This window comes from Triticum aestivum, chromosome 7B (genome assembly GCF_018294505.1).
Source record: "Triticum aestivum cultivar Chinese Spring chromosome 7B, IWGSC CS RefSeq v2.1, whole genome shotgun sequence".
NCBI lineage: Eukaryota > Viridiplantae > Streptophyta > Magnoliopsida > Poales > Poaceae > Triticum > Triticum aestivum.
Genome location: NC_057813.1, coordinates 533281352 through 533309155, shown reverse-complemented (window position 1 = coordinate 533309155; position 27804 = coordinate 533281352). Strand labels below are relative to the sequence as shown.

General features: G+C 44.9%; 2 protein-coding genes across 3 annotated transcripts; both read right to left on the bottom strand.

Annotated features, from left to right (window-relative positions):
* Positions 1-10909: 10909 nt before the first annotated feature.
* LOC123159420 (senescence-specific cysteine protease SAG39-like) lies at positions 10910-14667 on the bottom strand. The gene is made up of 2 exons (XM_044577250.1): positions 11657-14667; positions 10910-11565 (listed from the first exon to the last, which is right to left on the bottom strand). Exons 1-2 carry the CDS (start codon positions 11991-11993, stop codon positions 10979-10981), a joined length of 924 nt encoding a protein of 307 aa, XP_044433185.1. The 5' UTR covers positions 11994-14667; the 3' UTR covers positions 10910-10978.
* Positions 14668-14891: 224 nt separating this feature from the next.
* LOC123159419 (protein STRUBBELIG-RECEPTOR FAMILY 8) lies at positions 14892-19919 on the bottom strand. Of its 2 annotated transcripts, none has more exons than XM_044577249.1 (16): positions 19583-19919; positions 19368-19503; positions 18738-18809; positions 18588-18653; positions 18435-18506; positions 18275-18346; positions 17915-17986; positions 17757-17822; positions 17602-17667; positions 17194-17525; positions 16679-16899; positions 16262-16533; positions 16028-16163; positions 15775-15914; positions 15518-15674; positions 14892-15292 (listed from the first exon to the last, which is right to left on the bottom strand). In XM_044577249.1, exons 1-16 carry the CDS (start codon positions 19668-19670, stop codon positions 15137-15139), a joined length of 2124 nt encoding a protein of 707 aa, XP_044433184.1. In that variant the 5' UTR covers positions 19671-19919; the 3' UTR covers positions 14892-15136. The 2 variants fall into 2 exon arrangements, with proteins under 2 accessions (XP_044433184.1, XP_044433183.1); XM_044577248.1 differs by having other exon boundaries at positions 16679-16923; positions 19583-19912.
* Between the last annotated feature and the right edge of the window lie 7885 nt (positions 19920-27804).

The window sequence follows — 27804 nt, the reverse complement described above, 5'->3', positions numbered from 1 at the left end:
ATGCACGCCGGCGCCAGCGGCCAGAGTCAGGGAGGTGGCGGAGGGGGAATGGCCGCGACGTCGGAGGTGGCTGCGGCAGGGAGCAACAGGGCGGTGGCGCCCCGACGGCGGGATGCACGGCACGGCACGGCGGGTGGCTTCCGGCGTGCAGTGACGAGGGGGCGAGGCCCCGCAGCAGTAGAAGCAGCTGCAATAGTGAGGAACTGGGGGGCACGGCGAGGCAAGCGCAGGCGGGGGAGGGCGCGCCCGTTGGCGCGTGCGGAGGCACGCCGGTCAGGACGAGGCCGCGGTGAGTAGGGGCACGAGTGCGTCGCGCGCACGGTGAATAGCGTCGGGCGGAGAGGAAAAGGAGGAGGGACGGCGGCTCACCGGGCCCTCCAGATGTGCGTACGCGGGCTCGGGGAGGAGGACGAGGACAGGCGAGGTCGAGGCGGGGGGATGGGGACAACACATACATAGGGGAGGCAGTCCAGCGATGGAGCAGGGCGGCTCACCGGGAGCGGCCGCGGCCGGGTTCGATGGGGCGCCGGTGGGATCCTGCCGACGAGGACCGGCGACGAGGTGGCCTCGGCGAGGGACGCCAACATGGTGGCGGGAACGCGGAGGCCTCCGGCGAGGAGGGCAGCGGGGCGCAGCCCCGATCCAGTTGAGGGAGGTGAGAAGATCGAGAGAGTGGGGGGATTTCTCCTCGATCCATATTGGATCGGGAGGGGGAGAGGGAGTGGCGACATGAGGGGGAAAGTGGGGGGAGTGGGGCGTTAGGGTTTCGAGGGGAGTAGGGGTTAAGGCGGCGAGATGGGCCGGCTTGGTAGGCCGCTGGCTGAGCCGGGTGGTCCCGGGGGAGGGTTTGGTTTTTTTGATTGTTTTAGTTTTACTTTTTGTTATTTTTCTTTTCTGTATTATTTTAGTTACACGCTAATTTTAGTTTAGTAAAATATGACTATAACCCCTAAAATAATGTTTCAGAACAATCCACAAGTATAAAAAGTTTTACCCTGCCATAAAATAGTGTAGTATTTTATAAAATACCAAAGGCATTTAAATAGTTGTTTTTTTGCTACTGTTTAGAACATTTAAGGTCATTAAAAAACCTTTTAAAATATGGGTTTCAACATGGTAAATATCCAGGGATTATTTTCCACACCGTGAACATTTTAGTTTTGACATTTGAAAACTTTTATAGTTTGACTTGATTTTAAATTTGAATTTGAACGGGGTTTGAATCAGCGCGAGCTTATCAACAGTGATCATGGTGACATGGCATCATTAGTAGAGAGTTACTGTAGCTTAGTTATCTGGGCGTCACACGGGGGGCGGCGACGACGTACGACGACGGGGGCGACGACGACGGCGACGGGGGCGGTGCATGGACGGGGGCGGCGACGAGGTGACGGGGGCGGCGACGGGGGCGGCGCGGGGACGGGCACGACGAAGATGAAGATGATAACTGAAAATTTTCGTAAGTGTTGGTTATATAGGGGAGGCCTTTAGTACCGGTTGGAGACTGGAATAGGTACTAAAGGTTAAATTTGGCGAGGCAAAGCGGCAGGAAGCGACCTCCTTTAGTACTGGTTCGTGGCTCCACCCAGTACTAAAGACCCACCCTTTAGTACCGGTTTGGGCCACAAACCGGTACTAAAGGGGGTGCGCTCCCGTTCCGCGGTGCTCATTGTTTAGTCCCACCTCGCCGAGCGAAGGGCAGCCGCACTGGTTTATAAACCCAGTCGCGGCTGCTCCTTCGAGCTCCTATATAATGCAGGCCTCTGGGCCTAACTTTGCCGCGCTGCCCTGTGAGCCTGCTGGGCCGGGCCTGCATATGCACGCCCAAGGCCGAGCAGGCCCACTGGGCAGCGCGGAAATAATTTTTTTCATATAATTTTTTTCTTTTGTGGTTTATATATTTTCTTCTATTTATTTGTGAGTAGTTTTTTGCTATATTTAGAGTTTCTTATATTTAATATTAGTGTGTTTTATCATTATATTCATATTTGTAGTGAATTTTCAGTTCATTTTGTAGTGCTTTTCACTTTCATGGTGATTTAGTTCTGAAAACAAATCAGTAAATGCATCGAAAATAGCAAATTATGTCAGAAAGGGTTGAAAGTTGATGACATGGATTTGAATTGTGCATCTGAAGGCAAAAAAAATCCGGAGTTATACTAAGTTATTAAAATATTGAATAGCCGGTGTAATAGATGAGTTTTCGTCCGAAACCCTGATACTTTGTAAGAGATTGTCCAGTTTGTACATGAAATGCATCCAGTTTTTGCCGTAACCCTCTCTACTTTTTTACACATGCTATGCGGGTGAAATGATGATACCTTGCCAAGTTTCAACCATTTCAGAGTTCATTTTGTAGTGCTTTTCACTTTCACAGTGATTTAGCTCTGAAAACAAATCAGTAAATGCATCGAAAATAACAAATTATGTCAGAAAGGGTTGAAAGTTGATGACGTGGATTTGAATTGTACATCTGAACGCAAAAAAAGTCCAGAGTTGTACTAAGTTATTAAAATATTGAATAGCCGGTGTAACAGATGAGTTTTCGTCCGAAACCCTGATACTTCATAAGAGATTGTCCAGTTTGTACACGAAGAGCATCCAGTTTTTGCCGTAACCCTCTCTACTTTTTTGCACATGCTATGCAGGTGAAATGATGATACCTTGCCAAGTTATAACATTTTCAGAGTTCATTTTGTACTGCTTTTCACTTTCACGGTGATTTAGCTCTTAAAACAAATCATTAAATGCATCAAAAATAGCAAATTATGTCAGAAAGGGTTGAAAGTTGATGGCATGGATTTGAATTGTGCATCTGAACGCAAAAAAGTCTGGAGTTGTACTAAGTTATTAAAATATTGAATAGCCCGTGTAACAGATGAGTTTTCGTCCGAAACCCTGATACTTCCTAAGAGATTGTCCAGTTTGTACACGAAGTGCATCCAGTTTTTGTTGTAACCCTCTCTACTTTTTTGCACATGCTATGCGGATTAAATGATGATACCTTGCCAAGTTTCAACCTTTTCAGAGTTCATTTTGTACTGCTTTTCACTTTCACGGTGACTTAGCTCTGAAAAACAAATCAGTAAATGCATCAAAAATAGCAAATTATGTCAGAAAGGGTTGAAAGTTGATGACATGGATTTGAATTGTGCATCTGAATGCAAAAAAAGTCCGGAGTTGTACTAAGTTATTAAAATATTGAATAGCCGGTGTAACAGATGAGTTTTCGTCTGAAACCCTGATACTTCCTAAGAGATTGTCCAGTTTGTACATGAAGTGCATCCAGTTTTTGTCGTAACCCTCTCTACTTTTTTGCACATGCTACGCGGGTGAAATGATGATACCTTGCCAAGTTTCAACCTTTTCATAGTTCATTTTGTACTGCTTTTCACTTTCACGATGATTTAGCTCTGAAAACAAATCAGTAAATGCATCGAAAATAGCAAATTATGTCAGAAAGGGTTGAAAGTTGATGACGTGGATTTGAATTGTGCATCTGAACGCAAAAAATGTCCGGAGTTGTACTAAGTTATTAAAATATTTAATAGCCGGTGTAACAGATGAGTTTTCATTTGAAACCCTGATACTTCCTAAGAGATTGTCCAGTTTGTACACGAAGTGCATCCAGTTTTGCCGTAACCCTCTCTAGTTTTTTGCACATGCTATGCCGGTGAAATGATGATACCTTGCCAAGTTTCAACATTTTCAGAGTTCATTTTGTACTGCTTTTCACTTTCACGGTGATTTAGCTATGAAAACAAATCAGTATATGCATCAAATATAGAAAATTATGTCAGAAAGGGTTGAAAGTTGATGATGTGGATTTGAATTGTGCATCTGAACGCAAAAAAAAGTCCGGAGTTGTACTAAGTTATTAAAATATTGAATAGCCAATGTAACAGATGAGTTTTCGCCCGAAACCCTGATACTTCCTAAGAGATTGTCCAGTTCGAACCGGCTCTTGTGTAAACATGTAAAAATATAGATACAATACATTGATCAGTACCGCCTTTCAGCCAAAATGCACTACTGCTACAGAGAAATACATCAAAAATACATTGATCATCAATGATCTTTTTGTGTACAATCTGAATTGTCAATATGAGTCCTCTCCGGTAGGAACCGGAGAAGACTCATATTGCGGCCACAAATTCTACACATAGAGTTCAGTGAAGACCAAGTGGTTGTGATAGTTTGAGAAGTAACATATTTAAGGTGGTAAAAACTCTATTAGCGGAGCGAGGTGGGACTAAAAAACCGCTGTCAACTAGGAACATCTAGTACCGGTTTGTGGCATGAACCAGTACTAAAGGTGCCGGTGGGCCCCCAGCCTGACCACAGCCTGCAACAACCACTTTAGTGCCGGTTCGTGGCTCGAACGGTACTAAAGGGTAGCCACGAACCGGTACTAATGATCTCCGCCCCCTAGCCGTTTGGACCGGCACTAATGATCACATTAGTGCCGGTTTTGTAACAAACTGGGACTAATGTGCTTCACATTAGGCCCTTTTTCTACTAGTGTCGGTACACCTGGCATATCAGAAGATTTCCATGCAAAGATGTCCTGGTTCTCACGGATGAACTCGATGAGCGTGCTTTCCTATTTAGGATCCAGGTTAGCACTAATACTGAACTGCTTTGATGAATCGCAAGGAACAAAGTCAACAAGCTTCGTGTCATCGCCTGACTTAAACTTCAACACCGAATCATGCTCTGTGGTTGGCTTTTTCAAAGATGTCATGTCCGCCGGATCAACATTGTCTTTGTAGAACTTCAATTCCTCTATTGCACAGATAGATTTAGCATAAGCAGCGTCACCTTCTTCACACTCCAAGGCTATTTTCCGACTTCCATGCATTGTGATGGTCCCCTTGTAACCCGCCATCTTGAGCTGCAGATAAACAAAACAATGTTGTACCATGAACTTGGCATAAGCCGGCGGTCCAAACAGAGCATGGTACGGGCTTCTAATCTTGACCACTTCAAAGGTTAGTTTATCAACCCTGGTATTATGTTCATCCCCAAAGGCTACTTTGAGATCAATCCTGCCTACTGGATACGCCGACTTACCAGGCACCACTCCATGGAAAACAGTATTGGATGGCTTAAGATTTTTATCAGTCAACCCCATGCGACGGAAAGTATCATAGTAAAGGATATTAATATTGCTACCCCCATCCATGATTACCTTAGTGAATTTATATCCACCAACTTGAGGCGCCACCACCAAAGCCAAGTGACCCGGATTATCAACCCGGGGCGGGTGATCCTCTCAACTCCACATAACAGGGCCGGCCCTGAGGAGGGGCAAAGGGGGCGGCCGCCCCGGGCCCCCAATGTGGAGGGGGCCCGAGTGCCATGCAATAGGCTCTAGTGTATAGCACGGTAAAAGGTTTACTGTGTGGCCTAAGTAGTAGTAGGTCGAGCGATATGTGCCGTAACGCTCGCATTGACCAAGCTAGAATTGAGTAACTTGGGGCGAGATCGTTAAAAATGGAAGGAACATAAGCAGGCATCACGCACGTATCGCGCCGCCTTTTCTCCTTGCAACCAAACCGCAGCAGATAATCTGGAGGCCCTCGGCGGCTGTGCGGCAGACCTCGGCGGCGGACCTGTGCTGTTCTGTGGAGGTGAGTGCTTCCATCCGGTCAACACCTTTTGTTGTTTGTATTATTATTAACCTTCAGTTCCTGTGGTTTAATAGAGATGTTGCCGTGGTGTAGATGCAGGGGGTCAAGACCAAGAGCAAGGCTCTTTTTTATAGAACGAAGAGCAAGGCACTGGATGATGATCATGGCATTGAGATGACTGTGCAATGACTACACAAAATGGATAATTAAGTCTTGAATTACATATCTGCACAACTAGGTAAGAGTAAATTTGCAGGATCATCATATCATTGATTTAATTTTTGAAGATACGAAGGAAATATTTTTATCATCACTCATATGAATTTTTTCATCTATCTTAATTTCTATTCGTGGTAACACATCCCAAGAACTGAATAATGTGCAGTCCAACTCTGCATTTTGGATGCAATTTTTTTAGGACAATTCATGCAGTCACATGTCTCTCTAGACCTCTATAGTTATAGTACAAGGCTAACATTAAACATGGCTTTGCATTTTTAAGAATACCTTGTGATAGCCACGCACACCTTTGTCTACTTCCTTCGTAGGCCATTATTTCACCGTTCATGTTAAGGGCCCCTGGTTTTTAGTTTCGCCCCGGGCCCCCGATTTCTCAGGACCGGCCTTGCCACATAATAGGTTGCTCAGACCATCGTAAGTAATGGGGAGTTGTCGGCTCAACGGTCTTCACAACCCTCTTGTGGAGCTTCTGGTCCCTCTTGCATAAACTTGTGGTGAAGACATGATACTGCCCACTATTTAGCTGCTTTGAATGACTTTGATATCCAGACTGTTGCTTCTGACCCCCTTGATTGGATTGTTGATTGTAACCACCCTGATTACATTGATGGTTTTGGTGACCCTGGAAGCCCAAACTAGAACCGCCACCACCGTAACCCGTGCCATGAGAACCGCCACCACCAAAAGCTGGGCCGCCGCCCGGCCCATGATTGTTCTGGAATAAATCAGAATTTTTAAACTCCCTCATAATTTGACAATCTTTCCAAAGGTGAGTGGATGGCCTTTCCTTCATGTCATGCTTTGGGCAGGGCTGATTCAGCAACTGCTCAAGATTGATACCTGATCCACCTGTTCGAGGAGGTGGCTTCCCCTTACGACATTGTCCATTATTCTACGTATTGGTATTGGCCACAAAATTTGAATTACTATCAGCCTTGCACTTACCGTTGCCCCCCTGACTCGTCGGGTTATGCTGCGGACCCTTGGTGTTGCCACTCTTCTTTCCCTTTCCCGGCTTTTCATCATCAGACTCGGGGTCCTTGGTACTATCAGAGTCGGCATATTTAACTAGAGTCACCATCAGCTGCCCCATATCATTGCAATCGCGCTTGAGCCGCCCTAGCTTCTGCTTGAGAGGCAAAAACGGCAATTCTTCTCTAACATTAGAACTACTGAGCCGGCATTGATGTTATCCGATGAGTGTAGGATAGCCTTGACCCAGGGCACCCAATGGGTCGTTGACTCGCCCTCTTCTTGGGCGCAAGCATCCAAATCCACAATTGACATGGGTTGTTTGCATGTATCTTTAAAGTTCTGGATAAACCGGGCTTTTAGCTCATCCCATGACTCGATGGAATTGGCAGGCAGCCCTTTTAACCAAGTACAGGTCGTCCCATTCAGCATCACGGTGAAGTATTTGGCACACGCAGCATCGCTGACCTCCAACAGTGCCATGGCCATCTCATAACTCTCAATCCACGCCTCAGGGGGTAAGTCGGTTGTGTAGTTAGGCACCTTATGAGGCCCTTTGAAATCCTTGGGCAGACGCTCATTACGCAGAGCCGACACCAAACATGGTATACCTGCGATTCTAGATGTCACGCCTGCTTCCACTGAAGTCGTCGGATAAACCGGAAGATGTTGATGAGCCGCCCGCTGAGCCGCCTGCTCAGCTTCTCGATGTGCCCTCTCCTGATCGAACAAATCATGAGCAGCATCACGTGCTGGGTCATGCCCACACGTCTGGTTACGGCGCTGGTCATTGCTTGAAACGACTGGTGAGTCCATGTATCTGCTATACCTCCGGCTTGGGCGAGGGGTCGAACGAATCCTCTCTCGACTGTAAGAATACGCCTCCTGTTGTACCAATAATTTTTGAAGAAGCTCCCTGGCCCTTCGTGTTTCAACCACCGCTGGAGAATCGTCTTCCACTGGGAGAGCCGCCAATCGTGTCGCCGCAGCGATCATATTATCCAAAGGGTTGGAATAATGACCCGGTGGTGTTGGCACATGCTGAGGCGGAGTATTATTCAGACGAGGTGGCTCCGTCGTGCGCGGTTGAGCCGACGCTCCAGCCCCAGGCGCTCCAACCCGGTTTATCTCTAGTTGGTTACTGGTCCCCGCTCCAGGCGTGCAAAAGAGGTTTCTCGCCTCGTAAACCGGCGGCAGACGACTCCGATGCCTCCTTCTCAGGATTTCATTTGAAGCGTTCTGATCCAACGAGATCCGGAAGGAACTAGCCTGAATCTGTTGTGCCTGAGCATCCAAAACAGCCCGCTCCGCCGTCATCCTAGCGTCCTCCGCCGCCAGGTCTTCCTTGTCTAGCCCTACCACGTCACGCAGTTTTGCAATTTCCGCATTATCCTGAGCTTGATTCGCCGGGCTAACCTCTGCTGTTAACAAGGTTGTCTGCTTATCCAGCAAGTCCATCAAAACCTGAGCCGGCAGGCCCACAGGGCCTCCTGCCCCGGCTGCCATCGCCGCTGCTGACCCGGAGATCATTGTTGTTGTAGTCGAAGAGTTCTGCCCAGGCTGTGTACCAACCATGAAGATTGTGACCCTGTTCGGCGGCTCATAGGGGTCCGGAATACTATCGCCATCGGAATAGCCCCCGAGCCTGCCATCTTGCAGTTGATATAATGAAGTAGTTTCACCCATGGACGACTCACCGTCAGAATAGATGGCCGTCTCACCGTCAGAATAGATGGTCGTCTCACCGCCAGACATAGATCCTTCATCAAATTCCGCCCCATGGATGAATCCCACGAAGGCACGTTTCATGGCGGGCTGAGCTCGGGCGGGTCTTACACGCTGAGCCATTTCGATGATGTTGGTGCAGATGTCCAGCTCAGGGCCCGGTTCACCGATCTTGCCGATGGAGACGTGAATTCCGCCAAAGGGGACCTGGTACCCTTACTCAATTGAGCCGGCCTCGGAGCCTCAGCCTGCATCGTCGATGTAGAGCTTGCCGCGACGACTCTTGGTCATCCAGCCCACATCGTATCCCTTGATCCCTTCGAAGCTTCCATTTCAGAACTCGAAACCACCGTGCGCTGGCCCCACGGTGGGTGCCAACTGTCGTGGAATAGTCACGGCAGATGTCCTAGTGTGAGGACTTAGTCGTGGAGCCATCGCAGCTAGGTTAGCTTAAAGGGGTTAAACGGGACAAAGGACACAGGAGTTTATACTGGTTCGGCCCCTTGCGGTGAAGGTAAAGTCCTAATTCAGTTTGAGGTGGTATTGCTTATGTCTCGATTACCAGGGAGCGAATACGCTTGACCTAGCTTGCGATCTCTTGTTTCTTACCCTGAACCACCACTGGGTCGTCCCTTTATATACACAGGTTGACGCCCAACGGCTCACGGAGTCCCGGCCGGCTCATAGACAATGTGTCCGGCTCGGTGACTAACTACACTTGCCTTACAATATAAGTTATACACATATGGTGGTTTACCCTATGGGCCTTAAGTCGCTCTTGGGCCTTCGCCCCATGAGCCGCCATCTTCAATATCCTCATGGGCTTCATATTGATGAACCGCCATAGGTATAACCCGGCCCCTCCTGGGCGGGTCATATCTAATAGTTATATCCCCAACAGTGAGTACTTCATGGAAATTTGCCATGTTTATTTCTGATCTTTTTGCCGTTGATATATGTTCATGTTGGCACATGGTCTCATTACAATCACCGATCATCAACCCTGGTTCATTTGCGTTAGGCTTGATTCTTCTCAAAAGGTTCCACATGTGATGTATCTATTAAGCTTTGGGTTCATCATAAAGAAAAGTACCCCGCCACTGGGGACCACGGGGATTTAGACCAATTAATACATCTATATACCTTGAGCCAATATCAAGCCTTTTTTATTTCCATGGACTCGTCATAGAAGAGAGCAATACCAACACCTTTTCCCTTATCGCATTAGAGATACAGTGCTTACGGCCAATCCTCCACCTAATTTTATTCATGTACTCTAACTCTTGAACTTGGGACAACAAGTGTGCACCAAGCACACTAACTCTTGAACTTTCTGGGGATGTCCAAGCCCCCAAAAGTTCTAACTCATGATCGTCATTCCTCCTAGTGGGCGCTATCCTTTGCACCCACCAATTCGTCGGCAGCCCCGAGGTCGGTGGCTTCTGAATCACCTACTTTCCATTCAATAGCTTTATTGTTTGCATTCAAATGTTGTACCATTGAGCTATGGACCCTATGATGCTAATCATAATACTTAATCACTAATCATAATTAAGATCCACTTGCTAATTTTGGATCACCAAAGTAAATAATAATTATATAATGCACATGGCCGCTAATGACAATTAGGACAACCTCCTAACTGTCAGTCAAACAAATAAAATTATAGTGCATGTAAATGTATTAATCAACAAGAGATTGTACAATTTGGCTGAAAAATAAGAGAATGTATAAACATGAAGCCATGGATGTAGGAACAACTATGTATTTTCAGTAAGCGACGAATACGTGACATGAACATGACAATATGTATGAACAACTTTTGAGCACCCCAAAAAGAAATAATAGGTTTAATTTGTTGTTAAGTTGAATTTTAGTACATGTAGGGGGCAGGCGGCTGGCATTGTGGGGTTTGGAAGAGGAGGCTGGTGTTGAGGGTTGAAAGACCATGACGACAGGGATTGGGGGATAGAATGGTCCATCCTAATCCAGTTGCTCGAGATTTAGGAATTGGCATCCAACATTTATTCCACCTTCAAGCTTCAACATTTGTTAACAAATTAACTGCACTATTTTCACATATTATCTATATGGTTCCGAAATTATCGTAAAAACAAAAGGCCAATCAAATAGTTCATTATACATGCATGAAGGCACAAGAGGCAACACAATTCACTTCCAAAAAACTATAAGTGCCAAATCTCCTAAAGATATAGCTAACACAAATGTGGCATCAATCTTTATATATATGGCATAATATATAATGCATTCATGGAATATGAAATTATACAAGACATAAGTTTGTACATAATTTAGATACACATGTGAACTATACTTAATTAAAGTGCACGCGTTTAATTATTTGATCTTTGTATGCATAGGAGGATATGTGGCATATGACACTCTTTTTATGTAGTGGGGTAAGATGGCACCATCGCAAGGCCACACATGCCTCTCTTGTCGGGAATGTCCTTCTCCATTCTCAAATATCTGTTCTGACCCCATGTTGTTCCCCATGATTTCTTCAACAACCAATACTTTGTTCTGTCGCTAGTATTGCCATAACCAATGGCAGCAATACCATGGTCCAGGTCAGTGCCACATGAGCCAGTCATCACTCCACCTTTGTAAAATTGGAATGTCATATCTCCTCTATCCACAGCTACTGAGACAGGTTGGCTTGTGACGGCTTGCATGAGGGCTCCCTTGTTGTTGGCTGGAACATCCTCGTAGCTTTTGATGGTCGCGGCGCCATTGGTTCTACTCTTGCACTTGTCATCTACCGCCGTATATGGGTAGTTAGACTCAGTGGTGAGACTGCCATTCATGATTATGAACTTAAATGCATCATCCATGAGCCCTCCCTCGCAACCTTGGTCTTCACCGTGGACATCACAATCCACCAACTCTTGCTCCGATAGCGAGACAAGCTTGCCAGTTTTGAGCTTAACGTTGCCCTCCGTAGCAGCGACAACGGAAAACGCCCAACAACAACCTACACATGGTATGTTTTGGTAGATACTATAAGATGACATTCTAGAAAATGAAATGTATGTGTTGTACATTGTTATCCTAAATATACTTACCACATTGGCCCTGATCCTTGATGGGGGTGACTGCACCTATGGTCCTCCAGTCTATGGTTGTCAGAAGTGCATCAAGACTTACATTCTCATACCTGAATCCGGTAGGAACCCTCTTGAACCTTGGTTTATACCCCTTGTTAGCCTTTGTCGCCTTGAAGTCCTCGTTGGTGAGGTCAGTGAACTGATTGACGCCCAAATAGAACTTCTGTTTCTCGGCGTTAAACGACTCGATGAACCTGACATTGGCCTTGAACACATCAAATCGATGTGCCTTCTCAACTGCATCCTTGTACACACTGGCGGAGCTACATAGGAACAAAACAGCGCCATGGCCCATCCAGCATGAGCCAAAACCACTTAAGTATAAAGGTAAAACTGTAAAACTGGACTACTAGGGCAAAAGTTTTAGTCCGCCTTTGGCTTGGCCCGCCCAGGAAATTCCTTGTAGCTCCGCCACTGCTTGTACACACGGTTGTACTGCACCATCCAGCTCTCGTGCCTTGCCACCATCCACAAGTCATCATTGAGCTCGCACACGACTAAGACCGAACTACAGAAGCAGAGGCATCCGAGGATGCCAAGGACCAAAGCTTCTGATATGGCCCTGGTATGTTTGATGGATTGCTTGCTAACACTAGCGTGCAATGTGTGCCCTGCTTGCCTTATGCAAATGGAATTGGGTGTCTTATATAGTTCGATGCATGTATTTAAGTATTATAGGTTCCTCCTTTTCGAAAATTTAAGTATTATAGGTGATGGAGATGGTCTCCAGCGTAGCGGTGAAGTACATTTGGTGGGCAGATGTTATAAATCAAACGGGCTTAGCATCTGGTGGGCGGATGGTATAAATCAAACAGACTTAGTTGAATGTGATTGCATGGTGACGTTGATTCTATCGATCCTATTCCTATGGAGCTTAATAAATGTTTTAGCATTGGTTGTCGTCTTTGCAATGCATGTATGAACTTTCTACTGTCGGAATTTTATTTGAAGCGTCACACTAAGTGTTGATTTACAAAATTGGGTACGTACAGAGAATATAGCTAAGTATCCTGTAGCCTACCAATATAAAAAGATTAGACGTGATCGCTTGTAGAGACGAGGAGTGTAACACGGACGTTGATTAAGACAACTTAACTAACCGGATCATCATAGTATTAAAAGAACTAAGTTAGTTAATCAAACTTAATTAATTTAATCCGGAGTCCAAAAACTGCCTTGGTACCCGACTTCTGTTTTCTTTTCCATATAGAATATACGTAAGCCCCAAGCATACGTCAAGTGCAAGAATTTTATACAGTTGGACATTCTTCCCGGGCACGCAGATGCTCCTTTTCACTCATAACTTCATAGAAGTACCATATTTCACTATCCATTGCATACTTGTGGTTGTGGCCATCGTGGTGTGCAGGCGGTCTTCCTGTGCAGCGTATGCTGTAGGAAGGTAGATCGTGCGGCATTACAGCTCAAGGCTCAACGGTAGTATGTAACACCGCGCAAAGCAGGAGCACCAACCGACGGACACAACACAACCAATGCAACCAACACTTTTCCCCTCCCCCTTGATCTGCAGGGTTATGAAAAGATATGCAAGAAACGGGAAGAGGGCATGTACATGGACGTATGGGCCAGGCAAGAAAACCTGTGGTGACTAGCTGAGGGCCAAAGTGAACACATAACACACGCACATACAGATTGGACCAATGCAGGAGAAAAGGGAGATGGTCGATTGATAAGAGGGGACATGCACGCAAGACAATCTGGGGAGTCCACAACGCCTGATTTCTAGCGAGCATGGTAAACTAAGAGATTATAAGACCATTTTAGCCGGACGGGGCATTTTGGCTCCCGGGCTAATTTGAGCCCGGGAGTGAACAGTAAATTCACCAAAAAATAGTAAAAAAATTAAAAAATCAAAAAAAAATATGGTCAAAGATGCTTGAGTGCGTGATGTCCGTGCAAAAATTCAGCGCATTTGAACATCTGACGAGCTCTAAGAAAAAAAAAGATAAATTTGAGGTATGTGAAAAAGTTTACTGTTTTGCACTGTTCGGACCTGATTTTGTATTTTTTGCTGAGAGCTCGTCAGATGTCCGAATGTGCTGAATCTCTGCACGGACATCACGCACTCAAGCATCTTTCTCACAAAAAAAATTGATTTTTTTTTACTTTTCTAGTCTTGTTTTTGAATGTAATGTTCACAGGGTATAGATGAGCTCGGGAGCCGATTGGATATTCACATTTTAGCCATGGATGACACATTTACTCTAACTTTGCCCTCTCAACTCTATTCTAGTAGAATGTTCCGGCCCCTCCCGACATCATGCTCTTTTTTTTTAATTGAGGCTAAAAAACCATGCTCAAGCTCCACCAGTGCCACTAGTCACTCAACTTTGCTGGTTATCAAGATCTATCTGAGTTTCCAAAGCAACCATGTTGTGCCCGATCAAATCTGATTATTATTTTCTGGTGTGAGTCATTAAAAAGTTACCTCCAATTTTAGGTAGAGAAATATATAACTCACCAAGTACACATTCAAAACATACCGGTTCCGGTTAGAAAGAGGACCAATATTTGGATCAACATTAGAAATGAAGAATGATTTGGGTTGTGTGCATCCGTGGACGCAGTGGAACAATTTGTTTTTCGCGAACAGAGGGTGGGCGGGGTATCATGCATAGCTTAGAAAACCGAGCCGATGAGGCTTCTTGTTTAAATTTTCATCGGTTGGACCGTCAGTTCATCAGTTCATTCGCGGCAAAAATTCTAAACGTCGAAGTTATTGTTTTAAAAAATTGGCCAAATCAAATGAGAGCGTATAATATTCGATATAATCCATTAATAATTCACAACGTGTTGCTAGCCTAATTGGTTATCGAAAAAGTTGGTTATTGGTCGTTCAGCGTGCGTGGGCTTAAGGTCAAGGGTTTGGTCCGGTCCGGTTTTAAAAACCATATAGTATCAGGATTCGAAACGTTGAGCAACACATCGAAGATCCCCCCCAAGCCCCCAACAAAAGAAAGAAAACAAAAGAGCCTTCAACATCACCAATATATGAGCATTCAAAAGATGATGTGCTCAGACGTTTGACATGGCACGCAATTAGTTTGAAAGAAGATAGTATATGTTAGGACGTGACAAGCTAGCGACGTGTGCTTCGCCGCGAATCAGTGAGGCTTCCCACACTGGCAAGGCACACGCAGGTCGCCGTCTGACAGAGGCGTGAGCATTCAACTTGTCACAAATCCTTTTCTCTCACTTTACTTTCCTTTCCTTTTTTATCTACAACTGATCACCAGAACAGAATCCTATATCTATACAAGCCGTTCACAAAATTCCCAGCATATTTGGTACAAACAGATAAGCTGAAGCTCCTGAAATACCAGACAGAAGATGAAGTAAAAACTGAACACAAACTAATACTCACAGAATGATATGTTCTGATACAGCTCTGGTTTATAGCTGGCAGGAGGTTTGGCCTCAGACGGCGTCCCACGCGCCTCCTTCGCGCTCCGGGGCACGGTAGGAAGACCCTAGGTCGTCTCCCGATTGCCGCCTTAACATGCTAGCCCTCTGCATCAGACGCACAAGTTGCTGGACGACCTCGGAGATCGGCGGACGGAACTCTGGTTCCGGCTACAGAAGGGCAGACAGAAAATTTATGATCTTACTCTACCTCTCTGAAGAGAATAATTCAGTTCATATATCAACATAGCCACTACTTTTCCTATCAACATAATCTACTTTGAGATTGACAGGGGTGAATGATCAGATTGCTAGTGAATGATGTTCATATTTTAGCTGCAAGCTGGACAGATGTTGATGGCCTTATGCAGCATGAGAGAAAAGAAAATGATGTACCTGGACAGACAACGCGATTATGTCGGCGAAACGAGAGAGAGATTTCGCAGGGTACATCCCATCCATTGCTGGATCAACCATCTTGGCGAGCGCATCGATGTCGTGAAGCTGCGGGATTGCCCACCCGACAAGGGACTGCTCTGACCTCTCCCAGGATCTGCACAACACAATGGTTCAAATTGCAACAGGAGAACAAAAGGTGATTTTTTGGTTCAAATGTACAGCAATAGTACATATTTCCAGGTCAGAAATGGTACCTGTCTAGCGGCTTACGGCCCGTAAGAAGCTCTAACATCACTACTCCAAAACTGTACACGTCACTCTTTACAGTATGTGTTCCTGACATGGCGAATTCTGGGGCACTGTATCCAAGTGAACCAAGCACCTCAGTTGAAACCTGGCAAAACATAAAAAAATGATACCTGATTTAGTCCAACTAACAATGAAAAATGATTAAGAAACTTCTGAAAAAAACATCCATTGGTACTATGTTGCTACCATGTTACTTACCTCTCTCTCAGGGTTTGGTGAGAAGGCAGCAAGCCCAGAGTCAGACAGATGTGGGCTGCACTCTTCATCAAGCAGGATATTTGATGATTTGAGGTTTCTATGTACAACAGGGGGAAGGCACACCTCATGCAGGTACCTGAACAAAGGTTAGCAGTACACTGTTATAAGTTCCCTTCACCAGAAAAGTGCAGAATGAAAGGCACTATTATTCAGTAGATCTCTGAGACAACATACTCCAAAGCTCGAGCGGTGCCTAGCGCAATCCTCACACGGGCGTTCCAAGAAAGGCTCTTGTTCGCCTCATCAGAGAAGTGCAACATTTCGTGTAGTGTTCCGTTGCCGATGTGCTCATATACAAGAAGCCTTTGGCCATGATCAGCGCAATAGCCCGTAAGCGACACGATGTTCGGGTGCCTAAGCCGAGAAATGTTCGATACAACCTCAAGAAAATGATCCTCTTCATACAAGGAAAGGGCAGCACTGTCTATCTTTTTCACCGCAAGTACCTGTTGCCGGGCGCATAGTTCAGTTCTAGTGTATGATGAAACAAAATAAAAATGGTCCAAAACCCAAAGGGGAGCTGAATATGTGAAAAATTGTATGATTGTGAAGTACTAAAAGTAACTGTTAACTATAAAAATGAATTTTTACCTTTCCATTGGGGAAATCAGCCCTGTAAACACGACCAAGCGAACCTTCACCGAGTAGGGTATCTTGACAGAAGCTGTTTGTAGCAACTTGGAGCGACGCAACAGTATAAGAAGTCGCCGCACCAGGAACCTTTATCTTCTTTGCTGGAGAACTATTTACACCATACGCCCTCTCAGGAGTCCCAATGGGCCGCTGGAGCACTGAAGCTGCGACAGGAGAGTCTAGATGGATGTTGTTGTTAGAATCTACACACACACAAAAAGAACCGAGATGGTTGTAAGGATTTGGATTACCAACCAGACAGAATTTAGTAATTTAAAGTTAATGAACATTTCAGCCTCCTGCAACTGTTTCATTTTTACCTCTTTTTTTTACATCTTGAAAACAGCAAATAACAAAATCTGATTCACTTTACCTCAAACAGGTCTAATCCTACTGCAAGGGAACCTACAAATCCCTAGGTTTACTTCAAATGGTAACGAGAAACTATCATGCGCGAAGAAATAGGAGCATACCTCTGTCTATGTTTACTGCAAGAGCACCTACAAAGTCTTTCAGTTCACTGGTACCACCATCCTTTCTTTTATGGACACTGTGAAGGCAGAACACCAACGCAAAAAGTATACATGAAGCAGCAGCCACTGACCCAACAGCCAACCCTACAAGCAGACCTGTTTGCCGGCCTTGCTTCTTGTCACCTTCGTCGATAGGGATCTCATCCTCAGGGCCATTTGGAAAAGTTGTTGGTACTCGAGGACGGTCCGGCTGAGCAAGTGGACTCTCGGACGGTGGCATGATAATCGGTGGTGGAGATGCAGGCATATTGATAAATGAGTTCCCTCCGGCGCTATGGTTGCAATTGCACTGACCCATCAGTATCTAAAAATTATGATTTGTGTAATAAAATATGTTATAGTGCCTACCTCAAGTCTGGAATCGAGCTGAGTTCCCCAGGTATCAAGCCACTGAAGTTGTTGTTTGCTATATTTCTGTTTAAAGGTGCAATTATCGAACGCATCAGATGAAAAAGCAGGCAAGGTATATTAGCAGTTATGTTGGCAAATGGGAAGTCACTTACAGTGTAGTAAGGCTTAGGTTGCTGAGGACATTGACTGTGCCCGATAGTTGATTATTTTGCATATAGCTGCATAATGGGATGAAAGTAAAGAACTATCAAAACCATGAAACTGAAACACAAAAGCGAGAAGATCAAGTTGAAGACTATTTAGTACTTACAGGCTAGAAAGATTTGACAAAGAGACAAAAGAAACTGGGAGGTTCCCTGACAAGTTGTTGAAAGATAAATCCCTGAAAGAATTTTAGAAAGCACAAGATGAAGTCATGTAACAAGGGGAAAATCCTTATGCTCTGCGAACATTTATGCAGTGGCCCGGCTTAGTGCCGATGATCATCATTTCAACGCACATTTCACAGGTAAAACTGGGTAATTAAATTCAGCTTCGGCAACCAAAAAAGATGAAGAAAGAGAATTATATAGCTCATAGCTTCGGTTTGGGCACCCCTATCCTTATTTAGTGAATGATGTAGCTCATAGCACCCAAAAAGACGAAGATAAAAAGTCTCAGCAGGCCTTACAATACAGAAAGCGAATTGAGGCCCCCAAATAGTTCGCCGATTTCCTGGAACAGAGAGTTGTGACTGACATTGCTGCATGCAGATGTTATTTGTAGTTAGACCATGTCACATAAAAAATGCCACAAATTTAATCACATATTTGCGGTAGTAAGCAACTTACAGGTAGCCAAGTGATAAGATGTTGGATATAGAGTATGGGATGTTGCCGGAAAAATTATTTCTGGCCAAATTCCTGCATCATCGCTATGAGTAAAACAGCAAGAACAAATTACTTGTAAATGGTAATGAAGATGTGCAAGGTGAGAAGCATTACAGATGGATAAGATTTGGTGGCAGCTGATACGGAATTACATCATGCAAGCTGTTGTTACTCAAGTCCCTGCAAGTACAGGAATGAAAATTATATGAATTTTAAGGAAAACATAGAGCAATGAAGATTTGTACTACTGGTGTTAGCTCATACATCGTTGTCAATGCCACTAGACTGGGCAGTAGGTAGCCAAGAGTGCCATTCAATCCCATACCAGAAAGGTTGCTGCAAAATAGGAAGGAAGCAGGGTATATCAGTGCTGATTAACTTCGTTTCAGAGAAATTCTTATGGCAACAACGGTAAAATCAGATAAGAGCAAAATAAAGGGGAAAATAAAATTGGCACAAATATGCAAAATCTTCTGTCAGTGACATTTCGATAGTCTACAGCAACTTTGAATTGAAAATCACAAATACATAGAGGTTTCTCCAAAGCTTGGTACCAAAAGCTTAGCCAAATAAAACTAGTCAGTTCAGAGCAGGGTTACATAAATCTCTGTTTTTCACAGCATGCATGCAAAAGAAAGGAAAAGGAGAACTTTTTGTCCCAGAAATCAAACAGATATTTTCTGCCCAGCATACTGTTTGTACACTTTTCCAGTGTCCAAAATACCTCAAAGGATGCAACTTCTGACAGAGATTTCCCTGCAAGAGGCTACCATGCCCAAACCTTTCATGCAACCAGAATGCAGCGACCAAGGATCAATCCACAATGTGGCAAATCGCTTTGCCCTCTTTAATTCTTCATCAGTGAACAATTTAGGACAAGAGAGAGACCCTTACATTGAGGTGATGGCGGAGCCCGAGCAGGAGACGCCCATCCAGGCGGCGCCGCAGGGGTCGCCGCCGCCGGCCGCCGACCAACCGACGAGCTGGGCCGGGCTGTTCCAGGAGGTGTAGAGGTTCCCAAGAGCCGAAACTGCAAGAACCCAGAGCATACCAAGCATCAGACACACAACGAACGCCTACCAAGAAACCAAGAGGGCGGCCGGCATTACCGCCGGCAGCGTCGGTATCGGCCCCGACCACGGGCGCAAGGGCGAGGAGGAGGCCGGCAAAAGCGGCGGCGGCGGCCAGCGCCGCCATTCTTGGCCCTCTCTCCGCTAGGAAAACACTCGTCGCGGCTATCTTCTCGGCTGACACGACCTGGCCGCGGTGATCACCATTCCCGACGGCCCATGCCTCGCTCTTATCTATCTATCCGGGGCTAGTTAATATAGAAAGGAGTGCTCGATGCCATGCTTGCTCGAGGCAGTGGGCGGGGGATGCAGTGTGGCGTCGGCAAGGATTGGTCCCTCTCCCCCATCCGCTTCCTGTCTCGGGTTCCCGGGTCCTTGTCTCGCTGCGGTTGTCCGCGGTGTGGGGTACCGCCGCGGCGTGCTTTTGGCTTCGTAAATGTGGGGGACGACAACGAGCTGTTGGAGGGGGGAAGGCGAGCTGGCGCACCGATAAAAAAATGATCATGGGTTTAGACACAAAAGGCACATCTATGCCACAAGCTTTAAATCAAAATTCGATCCGTCTAACGGCTAGAGAGGACCAGGTCCGGGTGACATATTTCAGGGTGCAAATGGGTACCCTTCAGGGTATTCTCTGACCCTCTCTCGGGTATTTTTAGAAAAACTTAATCATTTGTCATGGTAGTACAAGGAATACCAAAAATAATAATAAATAAATATAGGTAGTAGACCATCTAGCGACGATTACAAGCTCTCGAGCAAGCCGAAGGCGCGCGGTGCCATCATCGCCTGACCCCTTCTCACCGGAGCCGGACAAAACTTGTTGTAGTAGCCAGTCAAGAAGTCATCGTACTAAGACCCCAAATGATCAACGCAGCAAAACATTAATCCCACTGATGAAGAGAAGCATAGATCATAAGGATGCAACACGAAGACACAATTAAAATGAACGAAGATTGTATCCATGAAGATCCACATGAGACCAACTCCGATTGAATCCCATAAGATCTGTCGGAGACGCACCTCCACACGCCATTCAACGGCGTTAGATGCACCGCCAAGGCGGGGGATAGACGGGCATGAGTGAATGACTTTATTTCATCTTCAGATAGCCGTCGCCTCGCCTTCCTGGACATGACACAAACCCTAATCGACCTTACACTAGTAGAAAAGGAGGCATCAGTCCCGGTTCGTAAGGGCCTTTAGTCCCGATTCTTGAACCGGGACTAAAGGGTCGTGACTAATGCCTCCACCCTTTAGTCCCGGTTCTAACACGAACCGGGACAGATGGGCCTCCATGTGGCCACTGCGAGCAGCCCAGGCAAGGGGGCCTTTGGTCCCGGTTGGTGACATGAACCGGGAGCAAAAGGTTTCCACGTGTCAGCAGCTGAGGTTTTTCTTTTAAAAAAAAGTGGCTGGTTTAGGGGTTTTGGGGGTTAATTTTAGGTTGTTATTAGCTAGCTAATAGAGAGAAGTGTCCCTCTCTTATACTGCTATGTTCATTTCACCCGCTGATATATAATAACTCATGCATGCTCGCATCATACATCATCATATATAATAACAAGTCCTACTAATCATGCATCATCATACGACTTCTACTCGTTATTAATAACAAATCATACGATCATCCTCCTCATAGTCATCGAACCCAACCCTACATAATTGTTCTTAGCACATGGTCATCAGTATCAGGTAGGACCTAAACACTCTTAAGGTAAAATAGCATAAAACAATATAGACCCTGACTCTTCATTATGAAGAATGGAGATCATCATGTCTCCAATTCTTGCGCTTCGCCTCCTTTTGCTTGCAAGAAGCTCCTTACGACTGTCCATACATTTTTTCCATTCTTTGATTGCCATGTCTCCACTTCTTTTAGAAATCCGGTATGGACAATTGAGATTCGTAGGACGACCTGGTTGTATGTTCAAAACATCAAGGCGGCCGTGCGTATACATCAGATAAGGCACACAATCATTCGGGATTATCTGTTGAAAAACATAGTAATAACTTCGTAGTTAGCAATGATGTACTAGTTTTAGAAGTATTTAAAAAGATGCAGGGATGTCGTAATAGTAAAAAATCTTACCAGGGTATCTCCATAGTAGTTACCGTAGTTCAACACATGCACTAGTGGCACGTATTGACCATAATGTTGAGGAGTTCGATTGTAGACATTGTAATTCTCAAGATCAGTACAAAATGTGATCAGATGATTTTTCTCCTTATAAGTTAATTCGGAGCCATCGGTGTAATGGGTTTTGTCTACCATTTTCCGCACATTCTTTGAAGAATGAAAATAAGCTGTCAATGGAAACAAGCTGTCAACTATTTTGAAATAAACAATATAAATTACTTAATAACTATGTTAAGCTCACATAAGGGAAGAATTGGAGGTGTATCCACAAGGATCCAAATGCGCATATTGTCTTGCTGGATTGTAGGATCACCAAGATCCATGGTGACAAGCATACCCTCATCAAAACCATACATCTTGCAAAGTGCTTCCCAATTTTTGCAACCAAAATGGGTTACACTCTCAGCATTGTACAACTTTACTTGAAAATCCACACCATGATGGGTCCTTAGGAGAACTTTTTTGGTTTTCATACTTTCATGGTCTTCAAAACCCATCCTCTCCAAGACATAGCGTCTTGCATAGCATTGGATAAGCTAGTCGAATTGGAAAAGATGAAAAATACATGTTAAAATAGTTGAAGTCGTGCTTAATTACGAAAAAAACTATTGTCGTCGTTGTGTACCGTATGAACATGGAAGGTCTCCTCGAGCTTAATGCTGAAGCGCCGATCTTCGTCCAACTAAATGAACCTGTCGCACATACCTCGGTCGTCGTGGCACCAGTCGCACTCCCCCGGGCGGTTTTCGTCGTCCGAGTACGACATTTCCGGCCTAAGTTCATAATTCAAATATTAAATATATGTACTAAAAAACCTAAATTAGATCATTATTATTAATCGCGGGTTGACTATCGGTGATGGTACGTAGCTCCTCCTTTCATTCCCGAGTGCATTATTACAACAAATTGTCTAGCACACGGGAATGAAGGAGAAACTATCCCACGACGGCGTTGATGATGGAGGGGGCTCGTAGATTTCTGCATAAAGTGCTCTTCAATTTTAGCATTCAAAGTAGGAGTAGTTTTCCAATATGAGCATTCAATAAGCAAAACCAAATCGTAAAATAAAGTAGTATTCAAATTAGCATGCATTCAATTATAACCAAAAGTACATCATCTCTTGTGTCTGTACATCGTCAAATACTCCTCGAATACTATCATACATATAATATCGCTAATTAATACAGCTAGAACCGTAGCGCCCGACGGGTATCGTCGCGGGCGGTGGACACCCAAAGATAAGGAACGATCACAGGATCATAGCTCCAGTGAGATCCCTGAAGAACCTGCCAGGTATTGTCGAACCTGCCCTCCAACGCAACCATGTAGCGATGGACGTGCTCGTCCTCCTCGCTGACACGGTGACGTACCACCTCCGCGGTGTCCGGAAGCCTCGACACCGTCACTGGCCCACGCGACCGCCACCAAACAAGGATCAGGTCAACAACGGGCTGCCTCCTCACCAACCTACGTCCCCCAGAAGGTAGCACCTCTCAATACCAGCCCGGCGGAGCCTAGTCCCGAACATGGCCCTGATCAAGCAGGCCTCCACCACCGCCGAGTCGACGACGAGGAGGATGCGGGATAGGCATCGTCGACGTCGATGCGGGAACTACTTCTATATATATAGTTAAATAAAGTAGTTTTATTAATTAAATCAACTAGTTCAACTACTAAGCATTTACTATAAATAAATAAAGTAGTACTTATTAAAAATAAACTACTTATATACATAGTAAAATAAATTGGTTTATTAAATCAACTAGCTAGTTCAACTATATATGAAGCACTTACTATAAATAAAATAAAGTACTACTTACTAAAAATAAACTAGTTTAACTATAGTTCTATTATTTTTTTAACTAATTTTCCTATACATACACAATAAATTGACAAATAAAATACTATGAACAAAAAAATCATTAAAATTCTATGAACAAAATTAGAACAGAAAAAAATCATAAAAATTCTATGAACAAAAAAATCATAAAAATTTGACCTCTAAATTACTTACACAATATGAAAATTTTGACATCTAAATTACAACAGAAACAAATCATAAAAATTTGACATCTAAATTACAACAGAAAAAATCATAAAACAATCTAACACAATATGAACAAATTAATTACACAATATGAAAAAAATCTAACAGAAAAATTTATGAACTACACATCTAACAAAAAATCTATAAACTACAAAAAAATCTAACAAAATTAACTACACATCTAAATTAACTACTACTAACGTCAAATTAAATTAGTTGCTCACGGCGACGGCGATGGCGACGGTGAGGTGCGGCGCGGGGCGGGCGGGGCGGCGACGGTGTCGGGGCGGCGCGGGTCAGGGCGGGCGGGGCGGCGACGGCGGCGGGGCGGTGCGGTTTGGGGCGGGGGTGGGGGCGGCGTCGCGGGGCATGGGGCGCGGGGCGGGGGGCGGCGACGGCGTCGGGGTGGCGCAGGACGGCGCGGGGCAACGATGGTGACGGCGAGGCGGAGACGGGCATCCTGGCGGCGTCGGGGCGGGTAAGAACGAACTGAACGAGATTTTGACGAGTGCCAGTTATATAGACGACGCATTGGTCCCGGTTCGTGAGACAAACCGGGACTAATGCGACCTTTAGTCCCGGTTGGTGGCACCAACCGGGACCAAAGGCCTCTTTTCAGCAGCCCAAAGGGCGGGAAGCAGAGGCCTTTGGTCCCGGTTGGTGGCACCAACCGGGACTAAAGGGTGGCATTGGTCCCGGTTGGTGCCACAAACCGGTACCAATGCACCCTTTAGTTCCGGTTGGTGCCACCAACCGGGACTAAAGGCCCTGTGCTGCCCGCGTCGCGGCACGAAAGTTTAGTCCCACCTCGCTAGCTGAGGGAGCTCGAGGGTGGTTTATAAGCCCCAGTCCCGCTGCCCTCTCGAGCTCCTCTCAAATGCAGGCTTACGGGCCTAAACTCACTATATGTGCCTGTGGGCCTATTGGGCCTGTTGCGGGCCTGAATCCTGGCCCATTGTTGGGTTTCTAGTCGTATTCAGGCCGTGGTAGCCCTTTAGGTGGCACTTTTTTATTTTATTTATTTTATTTTTTGCTTTGAATTATTTATTTTCTTTTGATTTTTGCTTTTTTTATTTTTTTTATTTTAGCTCAGATAATTATAATCTTTCTAATTACTTATTTATTTTCTTTTATGATATTTTTTTTGCTATTAAAGTTTGTAACAAAATTCTAATTACTTATTTATGTTCTTTTATGATAATTCTTTTTGTTTTTAATGTTTTGAACAGAATTCTAATTACTTATTTATTTTCTTTTATGATAATTCTTTTTGCTTTTAATGTTTTGAACAGAATTCTAATTACTTATTTATTTTCTTTTATGATAATCCTTTTTGCTATTAAAGTTTGTAACAAAATTCTATATAATTTTAGTTTCAATAATACTAGAGCTTTATAAAAGCTTTTTAGTTGATTCCTTCGGTACTAGTTCTAAGGCTGTTACAAAGGCATTTTATTTGGTACAGGTTTTAAGGCTGGTGCCCCACGAGCACCTTTTAGTACCGGTTCGTGCCATGAACCGGTAAAAGAGTTTTTTAGTTGATTCTTTCTGCAGCTGTTTTTTAGTCCCACCTCGCCAAGCGAGAGGCACTCGCAGCGGTTTATAAGCCCCGAGTGTAGAGACGATGCAGAAGAGGCTCAATGCTAACCTGACGTTGCTTAGCTTTAAGCCTTGAGGAATAGGGTAGACTGCACGGAGCTATGTGCAGTGCAGTTTACACTATTCCGAAAGGCTTGAAGCTAATTAACGAGCATTGCGCCTCTTTTTTATTTTTAAAGACTTATTACAACTCAGAAATAAATAGAAAAAAATAAATATAGCAGAAAAGAAAAAAAACTATATAAAAAACTACTCAGAAATAAATAGAATAAAAAATAGTTGTGATTAACTTTACTAAAAAAATGAGCATAGATGCGCTTATAGATAAAATTAGACCTAAATTTATAATAAATTTCTACTAACTTCAGAGAAATTCAATATGAATTTAGGTCAAATTCCCTGTATAAGGGCATCTATTTTCATTTTGAGAGGAGCTCAACAAGGCAGAGAGGGAGGGGCTTATAAACGGGTGTGAGTGCCCTTCGGTTGGCGAGGTGGGACTAAACTCTGACCGCAATGAGGACCAACCCTTTAGTCCCGGTTCGTGCCACCAACCGGAACTAATGGGCTGCCTTTGGTCCCGGTTTGTCCCACCAACCGGGGCCAATGGGGGTGAGCCAGGAGCGAGGCACATTGGTCCCGGTTCGTCCCACCAACCGGGACCAAAAGGTCCAGACGAACCGGGATCAATGGCCCACATGGCCCGGCCGGCCCCTGGGGCTCACGAACCAGGTCCAATGCCACCATTGGTCCCGGTTCTGGACTGAACCGGGACTAATGGGCTGACCCGGCCTGGAGCATTGCCCCCTTTCTACTAGTGTTAAAAGAACACCTAAAACGGGGCAAGAATCCTCTCGCCAGCAAGTGTCGAGGTCCACCGCGCCTTCATGACCCTAAGGCCACCGGAGACGAGGCGGGCCAGCGGCGGCACTGGCAGGAGGCAGAAAATCCCTGATCGTGTGGGCAAGAGGTGAAAGGGTATGTCTTTTGTGACCCTCTTTAGTTCAGCTAAATGAAGTAAATTTTTATTTGGTTGAGCTAAGGTGGGTACGAGGGTACGATCACAAATTAGAATCCCAAGACATGTTCACCCGATGCACTGATTATGTTTGTTGAAATATATTGCCCACATCTCTCTATCAGTTCGGACTTTTGAAGCAACTGGTTGGGGCATGAATTCAATATGGTACTAGAGCCAAGAGGCCTTGAGTTCAAGACCCTGCCAACGTGTCATGACCGAACTACCCCCAAAGAGGAGGAGGACTGTGGCGGGTTGGACAACTCCGGCAATGCGCACATCCGGCTTAATCTATTTTGCGTATTCGAGCGGTATTTCCGCGACAAAGACGCCAAGGACGCCGGCAGCGGTATTTCCGCGACAAAGACACCAAGGACGCCGGCAATGGCAGGGGCAGTCGTGGATGATATTTGTCCATAGCTTATTATGTATGTCGACCATGCCAAATTTTGATAGTCCGATGGCATGTATTGATGTAATAGCCCTGGATGATATTTGTCCATAGCTTATTATGTATGTCGACCATACCAAATTTTGATAGTCCGGTGACATGTATTAATATAATAGCCGTGGATGATCTTTGTCCATAGCTTATTATGTATGTAGGTCAATGCCTTTTTTTGATTCCACAACCGGGACCTCATTTAGCAAACCCCAAACCCGTACAACCACATGCATCCTACTACCTCTACGATCATCCACGACTACTACATCAATACATGCCATCAGACTACCAAAAAATGGCATTGACCTACATACAGGAAACTGATGAGCTATATGCGGGATGCTCTAATAAACCCGGACGGACGAATGAATTAGTAAGGGGCAAGGGGCTTCTTTGATTCAAAAGGATTGCAAAAGACCACTTCCAGAACACAGAAATGTGAAAACCTAAGAATTGGTTGTTCTCAGCAATCCTGTAAAAAGCTCTTTCTCAGGTTCCAAATAGAAAACGACAAGCGGAACTTTTGTGTGTTATGGAAAGGGAAAAAAATCAGAAATTGTTTGTCATGGCATGTTGAACATACATGGAGAAAAAAAAAAGAGAGCAGAGAAAACACTTTACACCGACGAGATTATCATGGAGAGTGCACACACAGCCCAAGTGTTGAGGGGTTCCTTTCAGTGTGTCTTCTCGAGGTAGGTATCTTATTAGTTATTATTAACATCCGAGAAACCGGTAGTCAACACACTGGATCGCGTCCATCCAAGAACCCGTGACGCGTTACCAAACTGAATAATGTTGTGAGCACTGAGCAGAACAACAGTCTCCTAAAAAGGCAGAACAAAAGTTGATAGGGACAGAGAAAAGAACTGTTGGACCCGGCCGGTTAACTGTGTCAGTGTGTCTGCGTGTGTAACAACAGGCAACTTGCCCTCCAAAAGTCGTGCTAATCGGAGTCAGATTGACAGACAGGAGAAGCTTCCAAACAGGAACATGCTAGGAAGTTCACTGA